The sequence below is a fragment of the Strix uralensis genome, chromosome 5, assembly GCF_047716275.1.
Source record: "Strix uralensis isolate ZFMK-TIS-50842 chromosome 5, bStrUra1, whole genome shotgun sequence".
Classification (NCBI taxonomy): Eukaryota; Metazoa; Chordata; class Aves; order Strigiformes; family Strigidae; genus Strix; species Strix uralensis.
Genome location: NC_133976.1, coordinates 54,159,961 through 54,181,630, shown reverse-complemented (window position 1 = coordinate 54,181,630; position 21,670 = coordinate 54,159,961). Strand labels below are relative to the sequence as shown.

Here is a 21,670-nt window from a genome sequence, read left to right as displayed (position 1 = left end):
GGAATCACTGGCCCTCAGTGGTGTGGGATCACCAGTCTCATTTTGCAGCTAGAAGGGCTGTGCCCTGTAGGTAAATGGGATTTACAAAGCTGGAACTGATGGTAAACAACCATGCAGGCATAAGCTGTGTGCACTGAAGTGGGCAATCCCTCCTAACCCTGTGACATATGAGGTGAGCTCCAGAGAAGCTAATGCCCAAATTTCAGAAACCTTCTTGGTGTCCAGAAATCCTGATGGTTGCAGATATGCTGGGAGGCTCTTGTCATGGCTCTAGCCCCATGATCCCATAAGTGCTGCTAGCAGAGATGGTGTTCAGACCAGCCCTGAGTCTGTTTAACCATGTTTAGTTCCTATCAGTGGCATGAACAGATAGATGCAATAGACAAAAATTGATAGGAAAAAGAAGGATAAAAAAGTGGTCTGTGCCAATGTTTCTGATTGAGAAATATGTAATACTGGTAAAATATATTTCCAAGTGACTTGTAGAAGAGATGAGTATTTAAGTGCTTGGAAAGGAATTTCCATGAAGACCCTAGGGAGAATTCATGCAATCTGGACATTTGGGTTCACCGCAAGATGGTACCGGTGGCTTCATGTGTAAAAAGTGTTGCTTTGAATTATTCTAGGAAATTAGATACTTGTAGTTTTGAGAGTCTAACATACTTTGTTAACAAACATTTGGTATTGCTCTACTCATTAGCAAATACTTCTCTCCAATGGTTCACAGTGACCCTTCTCCCTCATTTCTGTGTAGTTCATCCACTCACCGTTCCAATTTCCCTGTTACAAATGGGAAGGGGCACACTAAATACAGATGATGAGGGTGTCTTAGAGGGAAATGACAGAGTGAAGTAACGAGCAGTGCTTTTTTTCTTCAGTGCCTACACACTGCATTTGAAATTACAGCCAAACCATTCCTGCCCTGTACTCTTCGTATCTGGACTTTTTAGCATAAAAAAGCAGAGGGAGTACATTTGGATTATGCCTTACCTTCCTTACATTTAGCCATCTACCCAAATCCATCCTGGAGCTGTACTAACATTCACTGCTTTCCCTGGAATTAACAGCTAATTGAAGGTTGCAGAGTTACCAAAAGAAGATGAATACATTAGGTAGAAGAGTGTATGAGGAGGGGACAGTTCCAACTAGACCTGGGAAAGGGCCAGACAGGTGTGACACTCACAGTAGTCTTTTCTGGCAAGAAACTGTGGTAGCCCAAAGTAACCTGTGGCAAAACCTGCTACCTGGAGGATGGAATTAAAAGTAGAACCTCCTCCTTTTTTTTTCTTTTCATTAGCATGGCTGTAAGCAAAAGAGGGTATCTTCCTTGAAGAACAAGGTGTAAAACCTCCTGCTCCCTGCTTCATAACAAGGCTTAAGGTTCTTGCCAGAGGCTAGAAACATTCCAAACAGAATGAGATAGTTTGATTTCTCCCATCTTTCCACTGGGTTCTTCTCCCCAAAGTCTTCTGAAATTTCCCACAAGCCGTCTTCCAGAAGGCCAGTTGTCAACATTGGAAAGGGAATCAGAGAAGAGAGCAAAGTACAAGCCTGATCATAATTCAAAACAGAGTGAAGCAGAACAGGCAGTTGCAACATGTTACATCACCTCCACTGCAATATATTGAGCAGCCAGCCTAAAGTACACAGGTCCTTTTATGATAATTTTTTTGAGTGTGTGCTTGTTTAGGAGGGTCAATTCAACATGTATAGTAAATGGAATCCCTAAGGGTGAAGCAAATGAAAAAAAAAAAAATTGGAAGTGTGATTTCTCTCATGTGACACCTCTAGACCCATTTTAGTTTACTATGGGAGCCATTCTGATGGCATAAGAAACAAAATGACTCTCAGGTTCCTGAGCTCATAATACAAGCTGAATGGATATGTAGGCAGATGCAGCAAAGGGCAGAGGGTTTGCATTTCTCTTTTAAATCATGAAATTAATAAAATATGTCTAATAGGTATATGTACTTACATAAATGATAAAAGCCTATCAACTTACCACAGAATGAAGTGGTGGCCAACCTGCTTCTCTCCAGTGGAGGAGCCCACTTACTCCACATCCCATGGCAAGCTGGGTAGGTGACACCCTGGCAGACATTTCACACATCATATGATTTGTTTTCACTGCATTCCTACTTCAAGTACTTGCTGATACTGTTCAACCTGTCTAGCTGTTTGTCACCATGGAATGATGTAGGAAGGGTTAGGTAAGCCTGGATGTTTGGGTACAAAAATGTCAAACTAATTTGGATAATCACTTATATGATAATGTGTTTTGGGGTAAAAATGCTGTTTGGTACATGCCATGGATGGCAAAAGTAAACTAGAATGGATCAAACTGCAGCACCAGAAACCTAAACTTGTTATTTCTTTTTAAATAAACTTGAAAATATAAATTGGTATGATTAAAAAATTATCATCCTAAATATGAGGAACAAGTGAAAATGTAGATTGATCAGACAACCTGACAAAAATATCTTATGACTTTTTAGAACCAAATCTCCAAAAACAAATGATGTATGAAAAGACCAAAATGGTCACTGCTCCTACCTCCACCAGACCTTGCAGAATCCTTACAAACATCACACAGCCATAATGCACTCTTGCTGCAGAAGGGATGAACATGTTCAGTGTAGATGTTAGAAAGATAGCTGCTCCAAATACCCTATGGAAAAAAGTAACATGAAAGGGAATATAGTTATTGTCTGCTTTTCAGAAGCGATGCTGTTTTCAGGTACAATAACAGACACAGCCTCATATACCACAATCTCACCAACCCAAATCCTTGCAGAGTCCCCTTATTGGCAAAAGGAGATAAATCCCCATGTGGTTAATACATTTTCTTCTCTGAATGTAACAGAAGTTTTATAAGTACTTAAACAAAGATGCTGGATTTTTCTTTGTATCAGAGGAATAGATATGGATGTTGGTACTGGAGGCTAAGCTGTTTATATGAGTCCTGACCCGAGAGAAGCATTCTTATCCTGCAAAGTACTTAAATTCTGTTATATCATCAGGGTTTAACTTAAATCAGCTAAAGTCTGGTTTAAACGCCTCTCTGAACATGGGCATGTGCTGGTTAGTTCCACTTGCTGCTGCTGTAATGTATAACATGACTGCTTAAGATCAACTCCTTTCCATCATCACTTCTCTAAATAACAGCTACAAGTGTCCTTTGTGACTATGACATAGAACGGGCATTTCTACAAAACAACTTCTGTGAAAAACATGGTATAAACATTTTGTTACCCTGCTTGGGCAGAGAACTTGGTGCTGCTCAGCACAAGTCAGTCAAGGCTCTAAGTGCACCTGGGGCCCAGTGCCCTTGGGAAATCATTTGCAGCCTCCCAAATGTTAACATCCCTCAGAGAAACAAGCAGCAGAAACCTCCATGTAGTGGTAATGGATCCAAGCAACATCCCTGAAAGCCCAGGCCACTCAGACGCTGTGGGGTAGCACTCAAAGCCATGTCTGCCTCGCCCACCACAGTCAGTGGGAGCTTTTCCCAGCACAGACACGGGCTTTCCTGTGTTTAACTGAAGAGTGGTACACTCTTACTGCCCTGTGTCAATAATAATCAACAGTGATGCTAGACATGAAAGACAGCGAGGCTACAGGGCAGTCATTTCAGTATGGCATGGGCTACAGGTTTGCTAGACACTGATGCTGCAGTGCAAGAGAAAAGCATCTCTGGGTGCACAGCTCATGAAAGGACATCTGAGTGCTCATTTGAAAAATGAGGCTGCTGCACCACAAAAAACACCACTGGAAACCAAGAAAGAGACCGGGAACAACCAGATGGAACAATCATTGAAATTACTACCATTAGTAGGAATGAGCTGTGTTTGATTGATTAGATTTCATATATCTTCATATCTGGCTGATTGAAGCCTCGGGTTTCCTTCTGTGCCACAAATGGGGTTCAGTAGCTGTGTCATGCACTCTCTGAATATCAAGAATTCATTAATCCAGAATCTGTGGAAGTTGATCTACATGATGATTCTCTCTAAGATCCTGTTAGAGCACTGAAGAATATCAGAACTGGCAGTAGAAGTTCTCCACATCTGGCAAGCACCATTTAAATTGAATGGATTACTACTAATCCTCAGTAGTTTACTGTCTTCTTTGTGTTGTCTGCAATTCAAAGCAACCATGTCTGGCTCCCTGCAGACTGCCTTTGTGTGGGAGATCTTTCATTCTGCAGATAGAAAGTTGCAGCAGTTGGTGGCCCTAGGGACCACAGCACTTAAGATACGGGAGGTCAGCCCAAAGCTGCCCTGTCTTGCTCCAAGACTCAAGGTGACACCCTGAGAATAAAGCAGTCTCTTTTGTTCAAGGTCCTCAACTCCTAGCTACACTGATGTCAGCTAGCAGCATGCTACTGTTTGTGGACCATAACTTATGTTCCTTTTTCAAACTACTCAAATTCTGTGACTTTTAACAAGATTCGAATTGTCTTGTTATATGTGTGGCATTTCAGAAAGACACACTAAGCTCCCTTCTGATATATGAATGGTGTTAGGCAGATATTTGATTAGAAATCACACAATTTGGACAACAGCAGTATTTCTCTGTCTTTTGATTTTTCTGCCAAAGACATACACAGATCTTATTATGCATAGCTGTTTATCATGCTCCACTTTTAAAACCTTTTGTTGCCATTCTTTTCTTCTCTTTTTTTTTTTTTATAAGGATTTAAATTGTTTACGTTTCAATCTCTTTTTGAAAACTTATTCACAGAAAATATATGTCACTTCATTTTTTGAATCTGGTCTTATTATTCACAGTAGGATTAATGGTAGTATTATAGTGCAAAGAATCTACAGTCAGAGATCAGCACTGTTTTATCTAAATTCTCTACACATATTGACAAAAACAACAGTATATGCCTAGACGGCTCATAATCTGAATGACAAGAAAGTGCTCAACAGATGAACACAAAAGCAAAGAGGCTGGGTAGACTGGCAGAGAGAAGTGACAAAGGAATGGATTTATATAGAAAACAGTCTGAAAATCTGAAGTAGAATACAAAGCCTATGATCATATCTTGACATTTAGGAGACTGCTTTCAAAGTCAAGTAAACATTTAACTGAGAAATAAGTATTGCTTAGTTCTCTATTATGATCAGCGAATAAGAGTTTTGCACCTTGCTTCTTGCCACTAATAGAAATATCAGGTCTGTTATTGTAATGCTGTTGACAGTCTCAGGGAACTACAGCAAACTATGTAAATTAATAAGCACGTGAAAGTATAAGCTGTAAGAAAGAGAATGTGTTTAATTATCCAAACAGCTAGCTCTGAAGACTGAGTTTCCAATCTCTGCTACATCATTTAGTGCCAGCTCTTAATATGCCTAGGTTGTAAATGTATCATTTATACTGAGTTAGAACCAGTCACTCTTCTGCTACTACTTAAGAGGTTGACAAGTGTTTTCACAAACAGGCAACATCTTTCCAGCAGTTCACTGTTATTTATCCCAAAGAAGTTGTCCCCACCATGACTAAAAATATCCCCTTTCTCTTCAATTCATTTGCGTATTCTTCTCCCCTCACTGCTGTGATCCCCGGCCACCTGCCACTTTGGGGTCAAAACAGACTCCTTCAGCAACAGACTCCTCTGCCCAGCAGGGTGTTGTTACTGAAAACCAGTATCAGGAGATGCCTTATGTTTTATGTATCCTTGTCACCACCAAACAATGATGAAATTACATTTAGATGCATGTTTGAGAATAAGCAGCAAGTTAAAAGGATACTCAGAATCACAGAATCACAGAATCGTCTAGGTTGGAAAAGACCTTGAAGATCATCCAGTCCAACCATTAACCTAACATTGACAGTTCCCAACTACACCATATTCCTAAATGCTATGTCGACCCTACTCTTAAATGCCTTCAGGGATGGGGACTCCACCACTGCCCTGGGCAGCCCATTCCAATGCCTAACAACCTGTTCTATAAAGAAATGCTTCCTAATATCCAGTCTAAACCTTCCCTGGTGCAACCTGAGGCCATTACCTCTTGTTCTATCACTTGTTACTTGGTTAAAGAGACTCATCCCCAGCTCTCTGCAACCTCCTTTCAGGTAGCTGTAGAGGGCGATGAGGTCTCCCCTCAGCCTCCTCTTCTCCAGACTAAACAACCCCAGTTCCCTCAGCTGCTCCTCGTACGACATGTGCTCCAGACCCTTCACCAGCTTCGTTGCCCTTCTTTGGACACGCTCGAGTAATTCAATGTCCTTTTTGTAGTGAGGGGCCCAAAACTGAACACAGTAATCGAGGTGCGGCCTCACCAGTGCCGAGTACAGGGGTAAGATCACTTCCCTGTCCCTGCTGGCCATGCTATTTCTGATACAAGCCAGGATGCCATTGGCCTTCTTGGCCACCTGGGCACACTGCTGGCTCCTGTTCAGCCGGCTGTCAATCAACACCCCCAGGTCCCTCTCTGACTGGCAGCTCTCCAGCCACTCCTCCCCAAGCCTGTAGCGCTGCTGGGGGTTGTTGTGGCCCAAGTGCAGCACCCGGCATTTGGCCTTATTGAAACTCCTGCAGTTGGCCTGAGCCCATCGCTCCAGCCTGTCCAGGTCTCTCTGCAGAACCTCCCTACCCTCGAGCAGATCAACACTCCCACCCAACTTGGTGTCATCTGCAAACTTACTGAGGGTGCACTTGATCCCCTCGTCTAGATCATCAATAAAGATGGCAAACAGGAGTGGCCCCAAAACCGAGCCCTGGGGGATACCACTCGTGACCGGCTGCCAACTGGATTTAACTCCATTCACCACAACTCTTTGGGCCCGGCCATCCAGCCAGTTTTTTACCCAGCAAAGCGTGTGCCCATCCAAGCCACGAGCAGCCAGTTTCACCAGGAGAATGCTGTGGGAAACGGTGTCAAAGGCCTTACTGAAGTCAAGGTAAACAACATCCACAGACTTTCCCTCATCCAATAAGCAGGTTGCCCTGTCGTAGAAGGAGATCAGGTTTGTCAAGCAGGATCTGCCTTTCATAAACCCATGCTGACTAGGCCTGATCCCCTGGTTGTCCATTATATGACTTTTAATGGCACTCGAGATGACCTGCTCCATGACCTTCCCTGGCACCGAGGTCAGATTGACAAGTCTATAGTTTCCTGGATCATCCTTTCTGCCTCTCTTGTAGATGGGTGTCACATTTGCCACCCTCCAGTCCAATGGGACCTCCCCAGTTAGCCATGATTTCAGGTAAATCACGGAAAGCGTCTTGGCGAGCACATCTGCCAACTCTTTCAGCACCCTCGGGTGTAACCCATCCAGTCCCACAGACTTGTGTGCATCCAAGTGGTGTAGCAGGTCTCTGATGACCTAAACTAGTGACTGACTGTCACTAAATGATTCATGAACTTTTTGATGTAATGCAGACCTACACAAATTTGGACAAATGTATAAAGCAAATTACATTGTATTAGAAGGTTTTAGTGCAAAATCATAAAGCACTCAATATTTTAAGCTGTTCTGAGATCCGTTTGAATCCCACATTATTACAGATAATTATTTGCATTAGAGAAGTGCCTGGGATGGGGGCATCCATGTATGTTCAAAGTTGCACAGTGCTGAGCAGATGCAACAAACAGGTGACAAAAGAGCCTGTACCTAAGTCTGTAATGTCAGTAATTAGAATAGTACATTTCATTGCCAGAGTACAGCTGGGACAGAATAAAGCATTTGTCTCTTTAGGGCTGGTGGGTTCACAGACTGGGCCCAGATCTCTTGGTTTCCTGCCCTGTGTCTTAGCAAATAACCCCTCTGAAACAGGAACTTCGCACCACTGGTGAATCTACCCAAGCTGAAAATGGTTGGGTAGACAAGGAGTAAAGGAAAAACTTAGAGTTAGCCAGACTTGTGAATCCTATTATTGCAAACAGAAATTCTCTTTGAACTCAGCTTTTGGGATATTCTTGTTTCTCAGCAAATTCTACTCCTAAACCCAGTTATGATAGTCAAATCCATAATGTGATTATCTCAATAATCTCAATATAGCATAGATTGAGTCTGAAACTCTCATGGGGACAGAAATATAGCCTTTGTGCATATGCACAACATGTACTTAGGAAGTAGTCCACTGACAAAATACATTGATTTACAGTGTAAACATGGTTGATTTTACTGTTTGCCAGATAATTAAGGAAACAAAAGCCAAACTAATAATACACTGAATTATTCAGTCAACAGTGTGCACATCTGTGTTTTGGGGCCCTTCTGCTGCAAAAGCTGGTGGCAAGACTAGAAAGGTTGGGGAAATGATTAAGCTTAGATAATTTGTTTGGCTTATTTGGCAGATGGAAATATACTCTGCTTAGGCACTTTTGTGGGGTAGAGAAATGAATAATTGAGGATGCTAGCAATGTTGAAGAAGCAGTGCAAACTGAAATCTGAGTAACTTTTGGTTACAGACAAAGGAGAGTTGGGACTGAACTTCTGGGCAATTCTATGGGATGACTCTGACCTGGAATCATTTCCATAAGGGCATATGGGTGGGAAGAATGCCCAGGCAGTCTTGTAACCCCTATAGCTCTTTGTAGAATGCAGAGAGCAAAGTACTTTGGTTTGGAGCAAAGCAATGTATAACTGAAGGTTTTAAAGACCTTTTCCGATTCTGAAAGCATTTGTAGGTAGGTCACATCTTGTTTGAAAGAATGAAATGAGTACTAAACATCTCTTTTATCTGAAGATCGCAAACACCCTTAACATACACTTCTCATGAGCTCATTCACAACCAGCTGTCTTCAGACAATGTGCCTCTCTCTTGTGATCATGTTCCAAGTTCTGAAGACTTTTTGAAGTAAAGCCCAAAACCAAAGTTAGCTTTGCCAAAATTAGCTACTTTTCTTACTCTCATTTTCAAAAGCAGTTGAATTAAAAAAAAAAAAAAAAAAAGAAACCCACAAACACCACGAGCACAGAAGAAATATGTATAGATGCTCAGAGATCACCAAACAGAAATCATGAGGCTCTATTAGAAGTTCTAGGCAATCCTAATTACAGTCAGTACCATATCTAGCCATGGTGAGGATATCTGTGTGCAGGAAGATGGATTTGTATCTTCAGAACAGAAATATTTCTGTAATTCCTACATGCTTGGCTTCAGTCCACAGGGAATTTTTAAAGGAGAAAGGTCAAATTTTGTTTGAAATTTCTTGTTTGGTGTTGAGTTAAAAAGCACTAAGGCAACTGCTGAAAGACAAATGCTACAATCATTGTCTGAAGCATTATGTGTGATTTTCCTAACACTCCAGAAAGCATTATTGTTCAGAGAAAAAATGTGTAAATATTTGAGATGAACAAGCTAAATTAGGAGAATCAGCAATAGACCCATAATGGAACTCTAGTCTCATTTTTTGTTATAGACATAAATACTGCACATTCAGTTTCAGGTGTGTATTCCTGAAACACATTATTTCACTATTTTGATAATCATAATTTAAACAGTGCAAAGCAGTCACCAGGCTGTAAAGCTTAATTCTTTTGATTATTGCTTTCTTACCTGTTAGCAGCTAATTTGTTTGAGATGAACCCTCCTGGAATTTGTGTCACAATGTAACCCCAGAAAAAAGAGCCATGAATGAGTCCCACTGTCTCTGGATCCCAGTTGAATTGGGCTTTCTGTAAAGGAAACGGAAGAAATTCTGTAAAATGAAGCATATTCATTGAAAGATAACCACTGTTGGGAAGACACACAGAGGTCACCCCCATCCAAATCAAGGCAGCCTCTTTACACTTGCTGGTGTTGCTGAGCTTGAAACCCCCCAGTTAAGGCAAAAGGATGTCAGATTCCCATGTGAGATTACTGCTTTTGCTCTTAGCTTTCAGTCGGGTGAATAGGTGGGGGAAAGGTTTCAGCCAGAAGCCAGCTAATGCTGGATCTTCATCTTTGCCACTTGTCACTGCTTCCCCCTGGGCTGCTTAGTCCTGAAACCTTTGTTTTCAAGCCTGCTCAGTGTTATAACACGGACCTGATGCCTTTCAATGGACATATCCATTTCCCCAAAATTATCAAGGTTGCTTAGGTCCTTTGGGTTGATCAGCTTCCTGGTCAGGCTTATCCATGGTTCTCCTTGTCAGGGCCAAACTCTGACCATCCACCATCTGCATTAAGTGGCATGGGAGCAGAAAAGTGGGGGGGTGGGGTGTTGGGGAGGGGTAACACCTGAAGACAAGGCAATCTGGAAATAAAACTAGATAACACTAGCTATCTGACTAGTTTATCTTTTATTAAAAGTGATGCCAGTTGTAGGGCTGGATTTGGATGGAGAAGGCCAGCCACAGGCTGGTCATACATGGTTCCTAGCCAAAAATGTCTACAGCCAAGAGAAATACTTTCACCACACACCTCATCCTTGGATACCAAACAGTTTCAGTCTTCTCAAGGCTCTTCCTGAACAAGGACATTCCTGTTCTCTGGTGACTCTGTTTGACATATTTGTTCAGAGGAGGGATAGCCAAAGCCCAGGGCAAAACATAGAGGAAGTGAAGAAAAAGGTGCCCCCCCTGCCCTCTATTCTGGGAGATCAGACAGGGCCTGGCTCAGTACAATCACACTAATGTAAGGTCAGTGTCAACTTTTTCTCCTTGAACCCTCAATTCAGAACTGTCTTGGAGCAACGAGAAACCATGATGTTTTGCTTCATGATCATTTTTATGCTAATCACACAGCAGGGAAAGGTGGCTAAGCATCATGTGAGGAAGCAGCACAGATGTCTTAAATTCCAAATTAAAAGTGTCACTAAAACACTACAGAAAAATGAGAACTAGAGTGATAAACCTTAACATCTTTTTTTTTTTTTTTTCCTGTATTATTTTCTGTGTGTAAAAAGAAGAACCAGTTTTCCCAGGTAAGTTGATTTTTTTTCCCAAACAAGCATATTCAAAAACAAGTCATCTTTTCATCTGCAGGGAGAAAGATGGCATTAGTTAGCCAGACATCTTTACAGAGAGCTAAAGGATTTCCCTCCCCATCAATATGCATTCTGACAAGAGACCCACTTTCCTCAGCTGAGTTACATTTCTGTTTTAAATACCTAATTTTCTACTAGTAATTTCCAGCTTAGTTTCTAGGTAGTAATTTCTGCAGGCAGAAACACCATGACACATGGGAAAAGTTCCTGTACCAGGAGGTACTCATGCCCAAACACAATAATCTGAGATTTGTGAGAGGAGTTTGTCTGAATTTCCTCAAACTACCTCTTCTGAGCTTCCCAGCCTATGCAGGCACACCCTTTTGCTCCAGTGTGAAATACAGAACCAGGAAGACCCAGCAGGACCACATGGAGCAGGAATTAGACTGAATAAATACAAATTCAGCAGCAAGTCTAAGCAGCAGGAGCTGGTTGGAGGAGATTGCAGATGAAGAACTAGAGTCATAGAATGATAGAATACCAGGTTGGAAGGGACTTCAAGTATCATCTGGCACAATCTTTCTTGTCAAAAGCACAGTCTAGACAAGATGGCCCAACACCCTGTCCAGTTGAATCTTAAGTGTCCAGTGTTGGGGATTCCACCACTTCCCTGGGAAGATTACTCCAGTGGCTGATTGGTCTCATTATGAAAAACTTTCCCTTGTGTCCTGTCAGAATCTCCCCAAGAGTAACTTGTACCCATTACCCCTTGTCTTTTCCATGTGACTCCTTGAAAAAAGGGAGTCTCTGTCTTCTTTGTAGCCACCCTTTAAATGCTGGAATATGGTGATAAGGTCTCTCCTATTCCTTCTCTTCTCAAGGCTGAACAAACCCAGTTCTCTCAGCCTTTCCTCATATGGCAGGCTTCTCACTCCTTTGATATCTTTGTGGTGGACCCTCTCCCAGCTGTCCACATCTTTTTTGTACAGCAGGAACCAAAACTGAACACAGTACTCCAGGTGTGGCCTGACAAGTGCCAAGTGAGATAATGACTTTGCTGGTGATGCCCTTGTTGATACAACTCAGCATCTCACTGGCTTTTTTTTCCCACAGCAGCACACTGTTCACTCATACTGAGCTTGTTGTCCACAGGTCCCTTTCCACACAGCTGCTCTCCACTAGAAAACTATTCATTCACTTTGGTAAATCTTTCTGGGGTTTACTGAGTCTGATTGGAAACACTCTACTTGATAGTTAGGAAGGGCAGAGAAAAACACTGAAAGACTGGCCATAGCATAACGCGGGAAGGGAAGGAAGATTTACTTTATCCCCAGCCCTAGAATCATAAACATCTTCTCTGGTCTTTGCAGATCAATACCTCCTATGACCACGAATCATACAGGCAGGCATACTTTTAACTTTGAAAATTTGCTATAGACAAAAGTTTTTTACCAAAAGTTAACATATCTGTGAGAAAAGCTGATGAATAACTATACAGCTTTTCACTCATCTCTAGAAAAATGACAAAAGGTATCTGTCTCTCTGGGAGATGTGTTTTGTTTTAGGGAATGTGCTGACAAACGAAAGGTATCCATGGGCTGGGGGAAGCCTCCATTCCCTGGGAGGGTCTGATGATACTTTGTCCTTCTGTAGTGGCTTTTCTTCTAGACCTCAACACATGGGGAATCATCAGGTAAGAGTCAATATTCCTGTGATAATTTGTTAGGACAAAAATATCAAAAAAAATAAAAAAAAAAAAATCAATGAGTGGAGCAAATGTAAAGGCTCAAGTTCATGAAGTCCATAAAGGGACTCATGATATCACAGCCATATACCAAGGCAGGACTGGGGAAACTAAGGTATGCATTGAACCTGCAGTTCCTTGGGTGCATTGTTAAAGGCTTGTAGACATCTGCTGTGAACCACATGCCATCTACTGAAAATCTGAAAATAGCTTGGTACCTAGCTCTGAATACCTGTAGACAAAAGTCCACATTGTCAATAACCTCTAAAAATCTGTTGCCTTATTGCCAGTGACTACTTTAAGGTCTTGAAAGTAATCTACTGATCTAAATAGAGTGCAGCACTATGTACAGCAATTAATAATTTCTTCTGCAGCAGCATCAGAGCCTGCTTCCCTGAGAGATGGTAAATAGTAAAAACTTCTGCCACAGCAACAAAATTGATCTACAACTGAAAGATCGAGGACCTGATAGACATGCAAGCCAATACAATTCTCATTTATGCTGCTTACATGCTCTATGACATTGCAAATCCTCTGATCTTACTGATTTTTAATATGACTTCAACATCTAAATAGGAGTTAAGCAGCTACACATCTATGTGAATCAAGATTCATGTGTCTCCCTGCCTCAGTTTTTGATCTACGTATACACAGTGCTTTGATATGTGGCACTGATGATTTTGAAATGGGGTCTGCTCAGAAGAGTGAAAAGAAGACGTTTTCTCACCTGCAGCTCTGGTTTTCCATTAACGTAAACAGTGTTATTGTTCACCATTTCCACGATGGCAACACCTAGGTTACACCTAATTCCAAAGGAGATGCAAAAGCCCAGACCGCTCATTATGGCAATGATGTAGCGCTTGGGCAGCCCACAGCAGTAGCAGTCACATGGTGCTGGCTTGCGGGTGCTTGCCTGCACTGGCCGCCCCTCTTCCGTCAGCTCAATGTGATCCTCCTCTGTGTTGGTGCCATCAATTTTCCTAAATGGATGAAGAAAGAGAAAATGAAAATGCCTTATTTTCTCAGTAAAATTTACTGAAATGTAGATGGGCAATTATGTGTTCCAGTCAGCTGATAAATCATCTCCTTGCGAGGTGTTTGTCTCTTGGCGGTATGATGAGCTAATGCTGGGCAGGCTTTGAAAGGTTAGCATAGACTACACTTTTTCACAAACGACCTCTGAAGTTTGTAAATCTGAACCACCTAGCTGGACAGCTAGTGGAGAAATGTTCACAGGCTGTTCATGAGCATCATTATGAGAGCTAAATTGAGTTCTGTTGTGATAAATGCTGCTGGGTTTTAGGAAAATATACATATGAAGAAATTAATCATGATTTCTAATTAGATCCACTAAGCAGAGCTGGCTGTAGGTTTCAAGAAAAGGCCAAATACAACACAAAACATGGTTTTGCTTAGCCCAAAACTCCCCGTGAATTTGTTTTCACCTGTGCAACAAAACCCAGGGCTATACTGAAGAGGAAAAAAGGCTCTGGCATTAGAGCCCGTACTTAAGAAGTAGAAGAGCCAGACCTAGACTTTCTCTGCCTGAAGGGATTTGAAGCCACATGTCTCCTCTTCTCTGAAACATCCTCTCACCACCAGGAACGTGTTGAACGTGTTGCCCTTTGTGTAAAATACTCAATATTAAATGAGATCTGAAGGAAGACAGAGACTTTGTGGGCTGCTGATTCACCACTGCTCAGCAGCAGAGGCTGAAAGGGCTTTGCCTGGGATCAAATTTGGTGTAGCAATTGCACTGCAGTTGCGAGGAACTGGGAGAGAAGGTGCCAGGGATGTGGGCTTTTCCATTCACTTGGAATAGGAGAAAATGGTACCCAGCCATTTCAGCATGCAAGAGGTTGCCCATCAGCTACCAACTAACATGGGAGTACAGCTCCTCTGGCTTTGAGTATCCAGCCTTTCCTTTTCCTACAAGCACAGCAGCTGAGAGATTCATATTAAACAAAATGGCACTTCCACATAATCTGGAATTGCATGATAATGCAATTAAAAATTAATTTGCTCTCCCAATCTGATTGGAGCTCTTAACATCCTGTGCTGCAGGACCAGGGAATGTCTCTGGTAGAAAAGGCGAGGTGAGAAAGAACTGAACACACACACCAGGGCCAGAGCTAAATACTTCCTTTTCTAATATTAACTTCCCATGCAATTGTTTTAAATGCAGAATATGGGTTTTCTGACATGCTGAAACACTTAAGCTCATGGTTATCTGTGAATACATGACTAGCCCACTGAACACTACCGATGAGCTTAAGGTTAAGTGTTTACTAAAAGGAGGCTTTGATCAGCAGCTACATTATGAAGCCTTTCAGTTTTGGCATTGCTCTGAAACAGTGAGCTCAGGATCCAGCTCCTTTTGTGTCTGCCATGTGTCTCAGTGCTGTGAAAATACAAACAGTTACTTAATCTAAAGGAAGTCCACCTTGCCATGTAAGATGATAAAATTATTTCATTCACTCTTTTCTGATAAGGAGTAACTATTTCCTTCTTTCATACATGTGGCTGAGTGTATTTGAAATTTAATGCACTTCCAAATATAAAGAAATGTTGACAGAGCATACATGGATGAGCTACACCTGACTGATCTACACAGTAGCTGGTTGGGTCTTTTGGGAGAACAGTGTTGGTTTAATCGCAGCTTTCTCCAGGTGCTCTAAGTCTTAGGTACTACCCATAATCTAACAGATAGTACTCTATACTAAAGGTTTTGCAAATATAGGCGGTAAGTATGGCTTTCCAGGGTGCTTCTGTGGACTTAAATATATCTTTCCAATATGAAGTTTCACTTAAAAATCTCAGCGTTTCTAGGCTTTAGAGCTACAGGCTAACTGGTGCATCATTTACTATATTATTCCTTTTTACATCGTATCATAAAACCATTACTTCAGCCTTAGTCTTAGCAAAAAGAAAAAAAAAAGTGTGTTACAGTCCATCAGGTCACATTTCCAAGAAACACTAGAATCAGAGTGTTTTGGGCCAGAAGGAAACTCCTGGATTTATTTGACCTAATCCTTTGCTCAAAGCAGTGCTAACTGCCAAGTTAGATCATTAGCTCATTGTCAGGCTGGAGGGAAGACTTTGCATTAAAGCAAGGTAACACAGGAAATGTGATATTACTGTGGTGTTATTGAAGGTGATTGAGATCTTATGATTCACTGTCAGGGAAACAGCATTTGTTAGTGAAATGAGAGTACAGAGAGTAATGCAGTCAGGCACTTTAAAAAGAAGACACTTTATATTCCATGCTCTGTGTGCTAATATAGGTAGGTGTAAACTGAATAAAATATCAAAAATAAAAACCTCAGGAAGTAAAAAGACAATTGAATAATTATTTTTTAGAACTGTTGTCATCTCAAAAGAGTTATTAACAAACCAAAAGAAGTAATTTAATTGTCTTTCTCTAACATAATCTAAGCTATTGATTGAATTAAATCAAAGCACAATTTCTCAATTGTTTATACCTTTACCAGGCTCTCTATTTATAAGAGAGACATTAGGCTTTAATTGGTGTATTATTTTGGGCAGCTGACAAAGATTAGACACATCATGCAAAGCCAAAACATCTGTTCTGATCTGGACATTTTCAGCTGGCTGTCAATTCAGATAGGCATGAAAACATCCTCTGCTCCAAATTCACTGTTAAAAGTGGTAAACCAGGACTAGTACTGTGGGCCAACATTGCCTCTGAGGAGAAATTAATTGCTTTGCTATTGTATTCAACTACTCATTAATAAAAGCAAGTTGAGGACTGATCCATGTCCCCAAATCCACACAGTGTATTTCATATCCCCAAAGCTTAATGTTAACCCCTTTATAGCAGATTTATCTTGGAGAAAACTGTTTTGCAATAGCAGTCAAAAAATGGAGCCAGGATGAAGTGCAGTGCAGACATTCACAGAGCCAATGTTTGACCTAGATTTTTGGCTTTATTTTATTGAACAGGTATATAATGAAGGTATGGCAACCCCATGAAAAGATGAGAAATATATCTTCCAATGTATTCCTATGTATTCCAATGTATTCCTATGTATTTTAGTAGTGCCACTGAAAATTTTCATTTGTTTCATTTGTTGTACACCAGTGATTTAGAAGAAAACTGCTTCAGAGCCAGTTCTTTCCTCTAATTGTCTGACTAACACTGGAGAGTATTTTGCTGCATGGGAAATGTTCAGTCCTTACATCAATCTGTTTCCTTTTTTCAGCAAATGTACAACACTTGGCAAGTAAAAAGAGCTAGATATCTGTGTCCATGTTTTGTGCCCAGATGTCATCATAACTATATGCAAAATTTCTCTTCTTTATTGAACGACTACTCTGGCATATACAGAATTTTGGAACAATGAAAGAAATTTCAAAAATTCCTATCAGTAATAAATAAAATCTGTAGAACATACATTTAGCAATCTCCATTTATAGGAATTTAGCACAGAAATTAGTTATTTCTTCAAATGATAAAGTAGGTGGACTAGAATCATACGGTTTCATTTCATTTTATGAAAAACACATAGATTCTACAATAACAGGAAAATGTTAATACTTTTACTGTTAATACTGTGTTAGAAAACATTCTAGAATGAATTTTACCAGATATTACAGTTTTTCACAGGCAGCTGCAGCACAATCATACACAATGTTCAAACCTCACACCTACAAATCCAGCATCAGTCATCACATGCAACAGTTACTGATGATCCTGGTGTAACTTCAGAAACTACACACTATCAAAAAATATCATTTATCCAAAAGCAGATACAATCTTCTGAGATCTCATTTAGTCTCTAGGGATTTTCCCATACCAAATCCTGCAATTGATGCATTGGTACAAAATCCTAGTACAGACAGGCAAACCCTTCTAAGTAAGTCGCTCAGTGTGGGGGACCTCTCTGGCTCATTTCTGCATGGTATTTGCATGAAACTCATGGCATGGCTCAAACATATGCACCATGAGATTGCATCTCACAGGTGCTGCACTCCCAGGCTGCAGGGCAGCCTCGCAGTTTCTCCTCAGCACAACCTCAATGCACTGGAGGGGTGCCCCTTGGGTGCTGCAGCGCAGCGTTGCACATGTGTATTGTGCACTTGCACTAACACCATTGTACAAGGGGCCTTGCATGATTCGCAAACCAGCTGAGTCTGGACACCCCACATTGGGTTCACATCGCTGCATGGTCTGCAGTGCATGAAACTCTCTGTACTTGTGTGCAAAGGAAAAATTTGAGACGACTAAGTCTATGACCCAGCACAGGTAGAGGAGCCCTGTCCAATGCAAGGGTATATCACCCAGCTTCAAACTGCAGTTTTTAGAAGTTTAGGCTGTCTAATTCATCAAGGGACATCTACAGCAGCCAGAGCTACACTATTCAGGGCCCAGACTATGTATAGCAGCTGTGTGAAATGGTCAATATGGCTTCTCATGTTAACAGTGACATTATTGAGTTGTAAACCCACTTAGCCACTTCCAACTTCATCAGTAAGCCCATGGTTGCCATTAGCTGGTCCAAGACTCCTGAAATCCTCAGAGTAGCCTGAGATTTTTCTTTAGTTCATAAATTCTTCTTTGACTACACTAAGTTCACTAAGAGGGCCCAAAGTGGTTTTGCCTGCCAAGAAGCACTGCAAGAAGAGCTTTCTTTTCTGGGAAACTTATAAGGCTTGCAGAACCCCAGCTCTGGTATCCATTCACCCAAGCCTTGAATCCTCTAATTATCTTTTTTTGCTGCCCCACTGTATTTAACTAATCAAGAACAAACCCAATTTTGCATAAAAACAATACTTTGCGCAAAACATCTAGAACATTTCCTAAAACATCTTCTAAGACCTCACAAATGAAACCACTGGCAACAGCCTAAAGAAAGGATGCCTCTCAGGTCTCTCCAGTTCAGTCCCCCTTGCTTCCCTTCCAGGATCCAGCTACGCTAAAGTAACCTCCTGTGGGCAAACTCTTGTTTTGCAGCACCCACAAAATAATCTGAGGTTGCTATATGCCTGTGAGGAGGCAGCATGTTGCTTTATGCTGCTTGTGCTTTAGCACTTGAACTTGTCTGTGGACAATCGCTATGGAGCAGCCGGAATCTGGCAGCTGATCTTGCCAGACTCTGGCTTCTGGATCTGCTCTGTTGTTTGCAATACGGAGGAAATGTAGTAGGAAGGCGTAGACTTGTCATATTTACAAAAGTGAAAATGTATTTTCCTACCCACTTTGCTAGTTTTGATCCCACATCAACACATGGCAGTCAGTGAAATCGCTCATGGTGATCTAATCAAGAATGCACATTAATTTAATTAAACACCTATCAAATGCTAGAAGAGAAACAAAATTCTTTGCCGATTTACACCATACTAAAGCCAATTCACCTGAGTCAATTGGACTGGATGCAGAGCAAAATCAGGGTTGCAGCTGGTACATATACATATATACCATCATGTGGAAATAGAAGTGTATGCTCTCATTTGTAGGCTAAGCTGTAGAGAATGAAGTTCACGTTAAAAACATGCATGTTTCATTCCTTACAGAAACCTTCAAATATGACTGCATATTTCCTAAGAGACTGCTCAACTTGCACCAATTATTACTTAGATCTGATTGAAGACATAGTGAAAAAATATATTGTTTGGATTGTTTCCTCCACTGGCTAATACATCTAAGAAAGACACTGGCATACGTATGTTTTAAGCAGAAAATAATTAAATCCAGAAAACTTTCTTGTATCTCAACTCAGATTTGGTTTAGTTGGATTCAGTAACAATGTTGCTGAAGTTGAATGCCAGTACCATCAGCTGTGTAGGAACCAGCATGGCATCCTTGATACATGGCTACAAGAGGAGGTGTACATGCTTATTTTCTTGCATATACATGCTGTAGTGTAATACATGTCAATTATTATACATTTTCTTGATATCAAAGGCATGTTTAGATATGCCAAGAACTATATCTCGACTCAAAATAGCATTCCCAAAAGAAGGTAAAGGGATGGATATGAGAGCAAATACATTCAACCACTAAAAATACATTCAGTTAAAATACTGGCCTGATCCATACAAAGATTTAAAACACTTAACATCAAGCATGCAAGAAATGCTGCTGAACCCTCTGGCTCTCATCTGTTGATTAGACAAATAAATGTTGTCAGTGGCCATTACTAATAGAAATAATCTTTCATTTAATTAAGAAATCTCTTTCCCTTCATGAGACTGGTCATTTGTTACATTGTATTTTCGTTTATCAAAAAATAAAAATCCTTCAGTTTGTTGTTTCATAAACTGTCAGATTAAGATTAAAAACTTTAATATTTTTACTCTTTTTACTAGCAAACAGCTGCTTCTCCTTTTTCTAATTTGTTAGTCTCCGTAAACACACACATACACATCTCTACTTAATACATATTTTCTTCCTGATTTAGAACAAGATTTTAAAAAAAAACCTCTGTAATTTAGGAACATTAAATCTAATTTCAAGAGTGGCATCATTTGGGAGTGTTAATTCCCATTAAATCATCAGGTTTTTTCATGTAAGCTAAACCACAGAGTTATTCACATTTAATTATTTAAAAGTTTTTTAATCAAAAGACTCTTTCATGCTCTTTGTAATGTTAGAATGCTATTTTATAACTTATTTTCACTTTTTGTTGTATAATATAAATATTCTATCACCTATAGTCATACGTTGTTGTAACAGTGCTCCTTTTACATCTTCTGTCTTACAGCAAGGTGTCTCTCACTATCTCAACTCAGTAATTTTGCAACTCTAAATTCTGTTTTATATTTATACATTTTTCTGTACTTCATTTCTCTTTAACAGATTAAACCAATGGACCTGTCTGGGAATTTTCTGTTGGATTTTACCTTCTCAAATTCCCCAGCGAGTCACTAATTGTGTTCTTCACCTCTTCCTTTCCTGGGTTAAAAAATCTTTCCTTCAGTGAACCGAACCCTTTGAAAGGCATTTTGTCTTTCTTCTTCACTAAATCCCTTATGTTAACAAGCATTCACTTCTGCTGTCATATTTCCCGATGCCAGAATCGGGAGCCTCTGCTCTTCCCCTCGGTGACCTCCGCAATTAACAACCAGTTGCTCAAGAAAGGAGCATGGAAGAAAAAAACCAACAAAACAAAACAAAACAAATCTTCCAAAGCCAGAAAGTCAGTCAGGAAGAGCTCTGGAGCAAAAACCCCTGGAAACAGTCAGGGACTCGGTGGTGCACTTGCGGCGGCTCCGCCGTGCATCTGTGCAGGGTCAGGTACCTGTTCGGGGGCAGCTAGTCCAGAGGCTGCAGCTGGCGAGCTGGAGATGCTGCAAGGGCTGGTGTCCCTGGGCAGAATGTGGCTGCCTGCTCCACGAGCGAACCTCAGGCTGGCTCGCTGGGGCTCATCCTTAGTGCCTCCCTCCCTCCCTTCCTCCCTCCCTCCCCTGTCTCTTTCATGCTGAGATCCTGTGCGAGGTGGTGCTATAGTAACGGACACAATACCTGTCCTCAAACCACTCCAGTTCATTAATAAGACCTCATCTATGACAAGGGCAAGAAGTTTATTAAACATTTACGAGTCCTTTCTGCAGGGAGGGAATTACTGCAAGCTACAGTTCCCATTCGCTATATACTCCTTGCCCAGATGAGCCCCCTACCCCCATGCACCTGCAGGTTTGAACCCAGAGCCACCGTCCCCAGCCTGGTCATTTATTATTGATGTTCCTGGGCCCTTGGGCAGACATACGCAGAGATGCATTGATGCGATGCTGTTTGAATAAGCAATGAAAGACCATCTATAAATTAAACGCATTGCATTTTTGAAACACAAAGTGGCTGGAAGAGGTGAACCTGTCCAACTCAATGTGACTTCATGATGACAACACAGTTTTCCTACCATGGAGGAAAGTATTTAACGAAAACATTTTTGGAAATGCAGAGTGCCAGTATGGTCGTCAAGCCTGCATGTTGGCTGGAGTCAGATGAAGAAATTCTGCTTTGGCAAGGCCTCAGTTATTGGGTTTGGGTTACAATGACAAGAAAAAGAAAGAAACCCCATTTCACGTTGATTTTGAG

At 41.1% G+C, this 21,670-nt stretch overlaps 1 protein-coding gene across 1 annotated transcript in view; it reads right to left on the bottom strand.

Annotated features, from left to right (window-relative positions):
• The window catches only part of SLC17A8 (solute carrier family 17 member 8), a 31,623-nt gene extending 10,591 nt beyond the window's left edge, over positions 1-21,032 (bottom strand). The window contains exons 1-5 of the mRNA XM_074869418.1: positions 20,476-21,032; positions 13,340-13,592; positions 9,518-9,636; positions 2,554-2,668; positions 2,003-2,090 (exon numbers count right to left, since the gene is read on the bottom strand). Coding sequence (XP_074725519.1) covers positions 2,003-2,090; positions 2,554-2,668; positions 9,518-9,636; positions 13,340-13,592; positions 20,476-20,618 — 718 coding nt within the window. The 5' untranslated portion in view covers positions 20,619-21,032. The remainder of the gene's footprint in view (positions 1-2,002; positions 2,091-2,553; positions 2,669-9,517; positions 9,637-13,339; positions 13,593-20,475) is intronic.
• Positions 21,033-21,670: the final 638 nt, after the last annotated feature.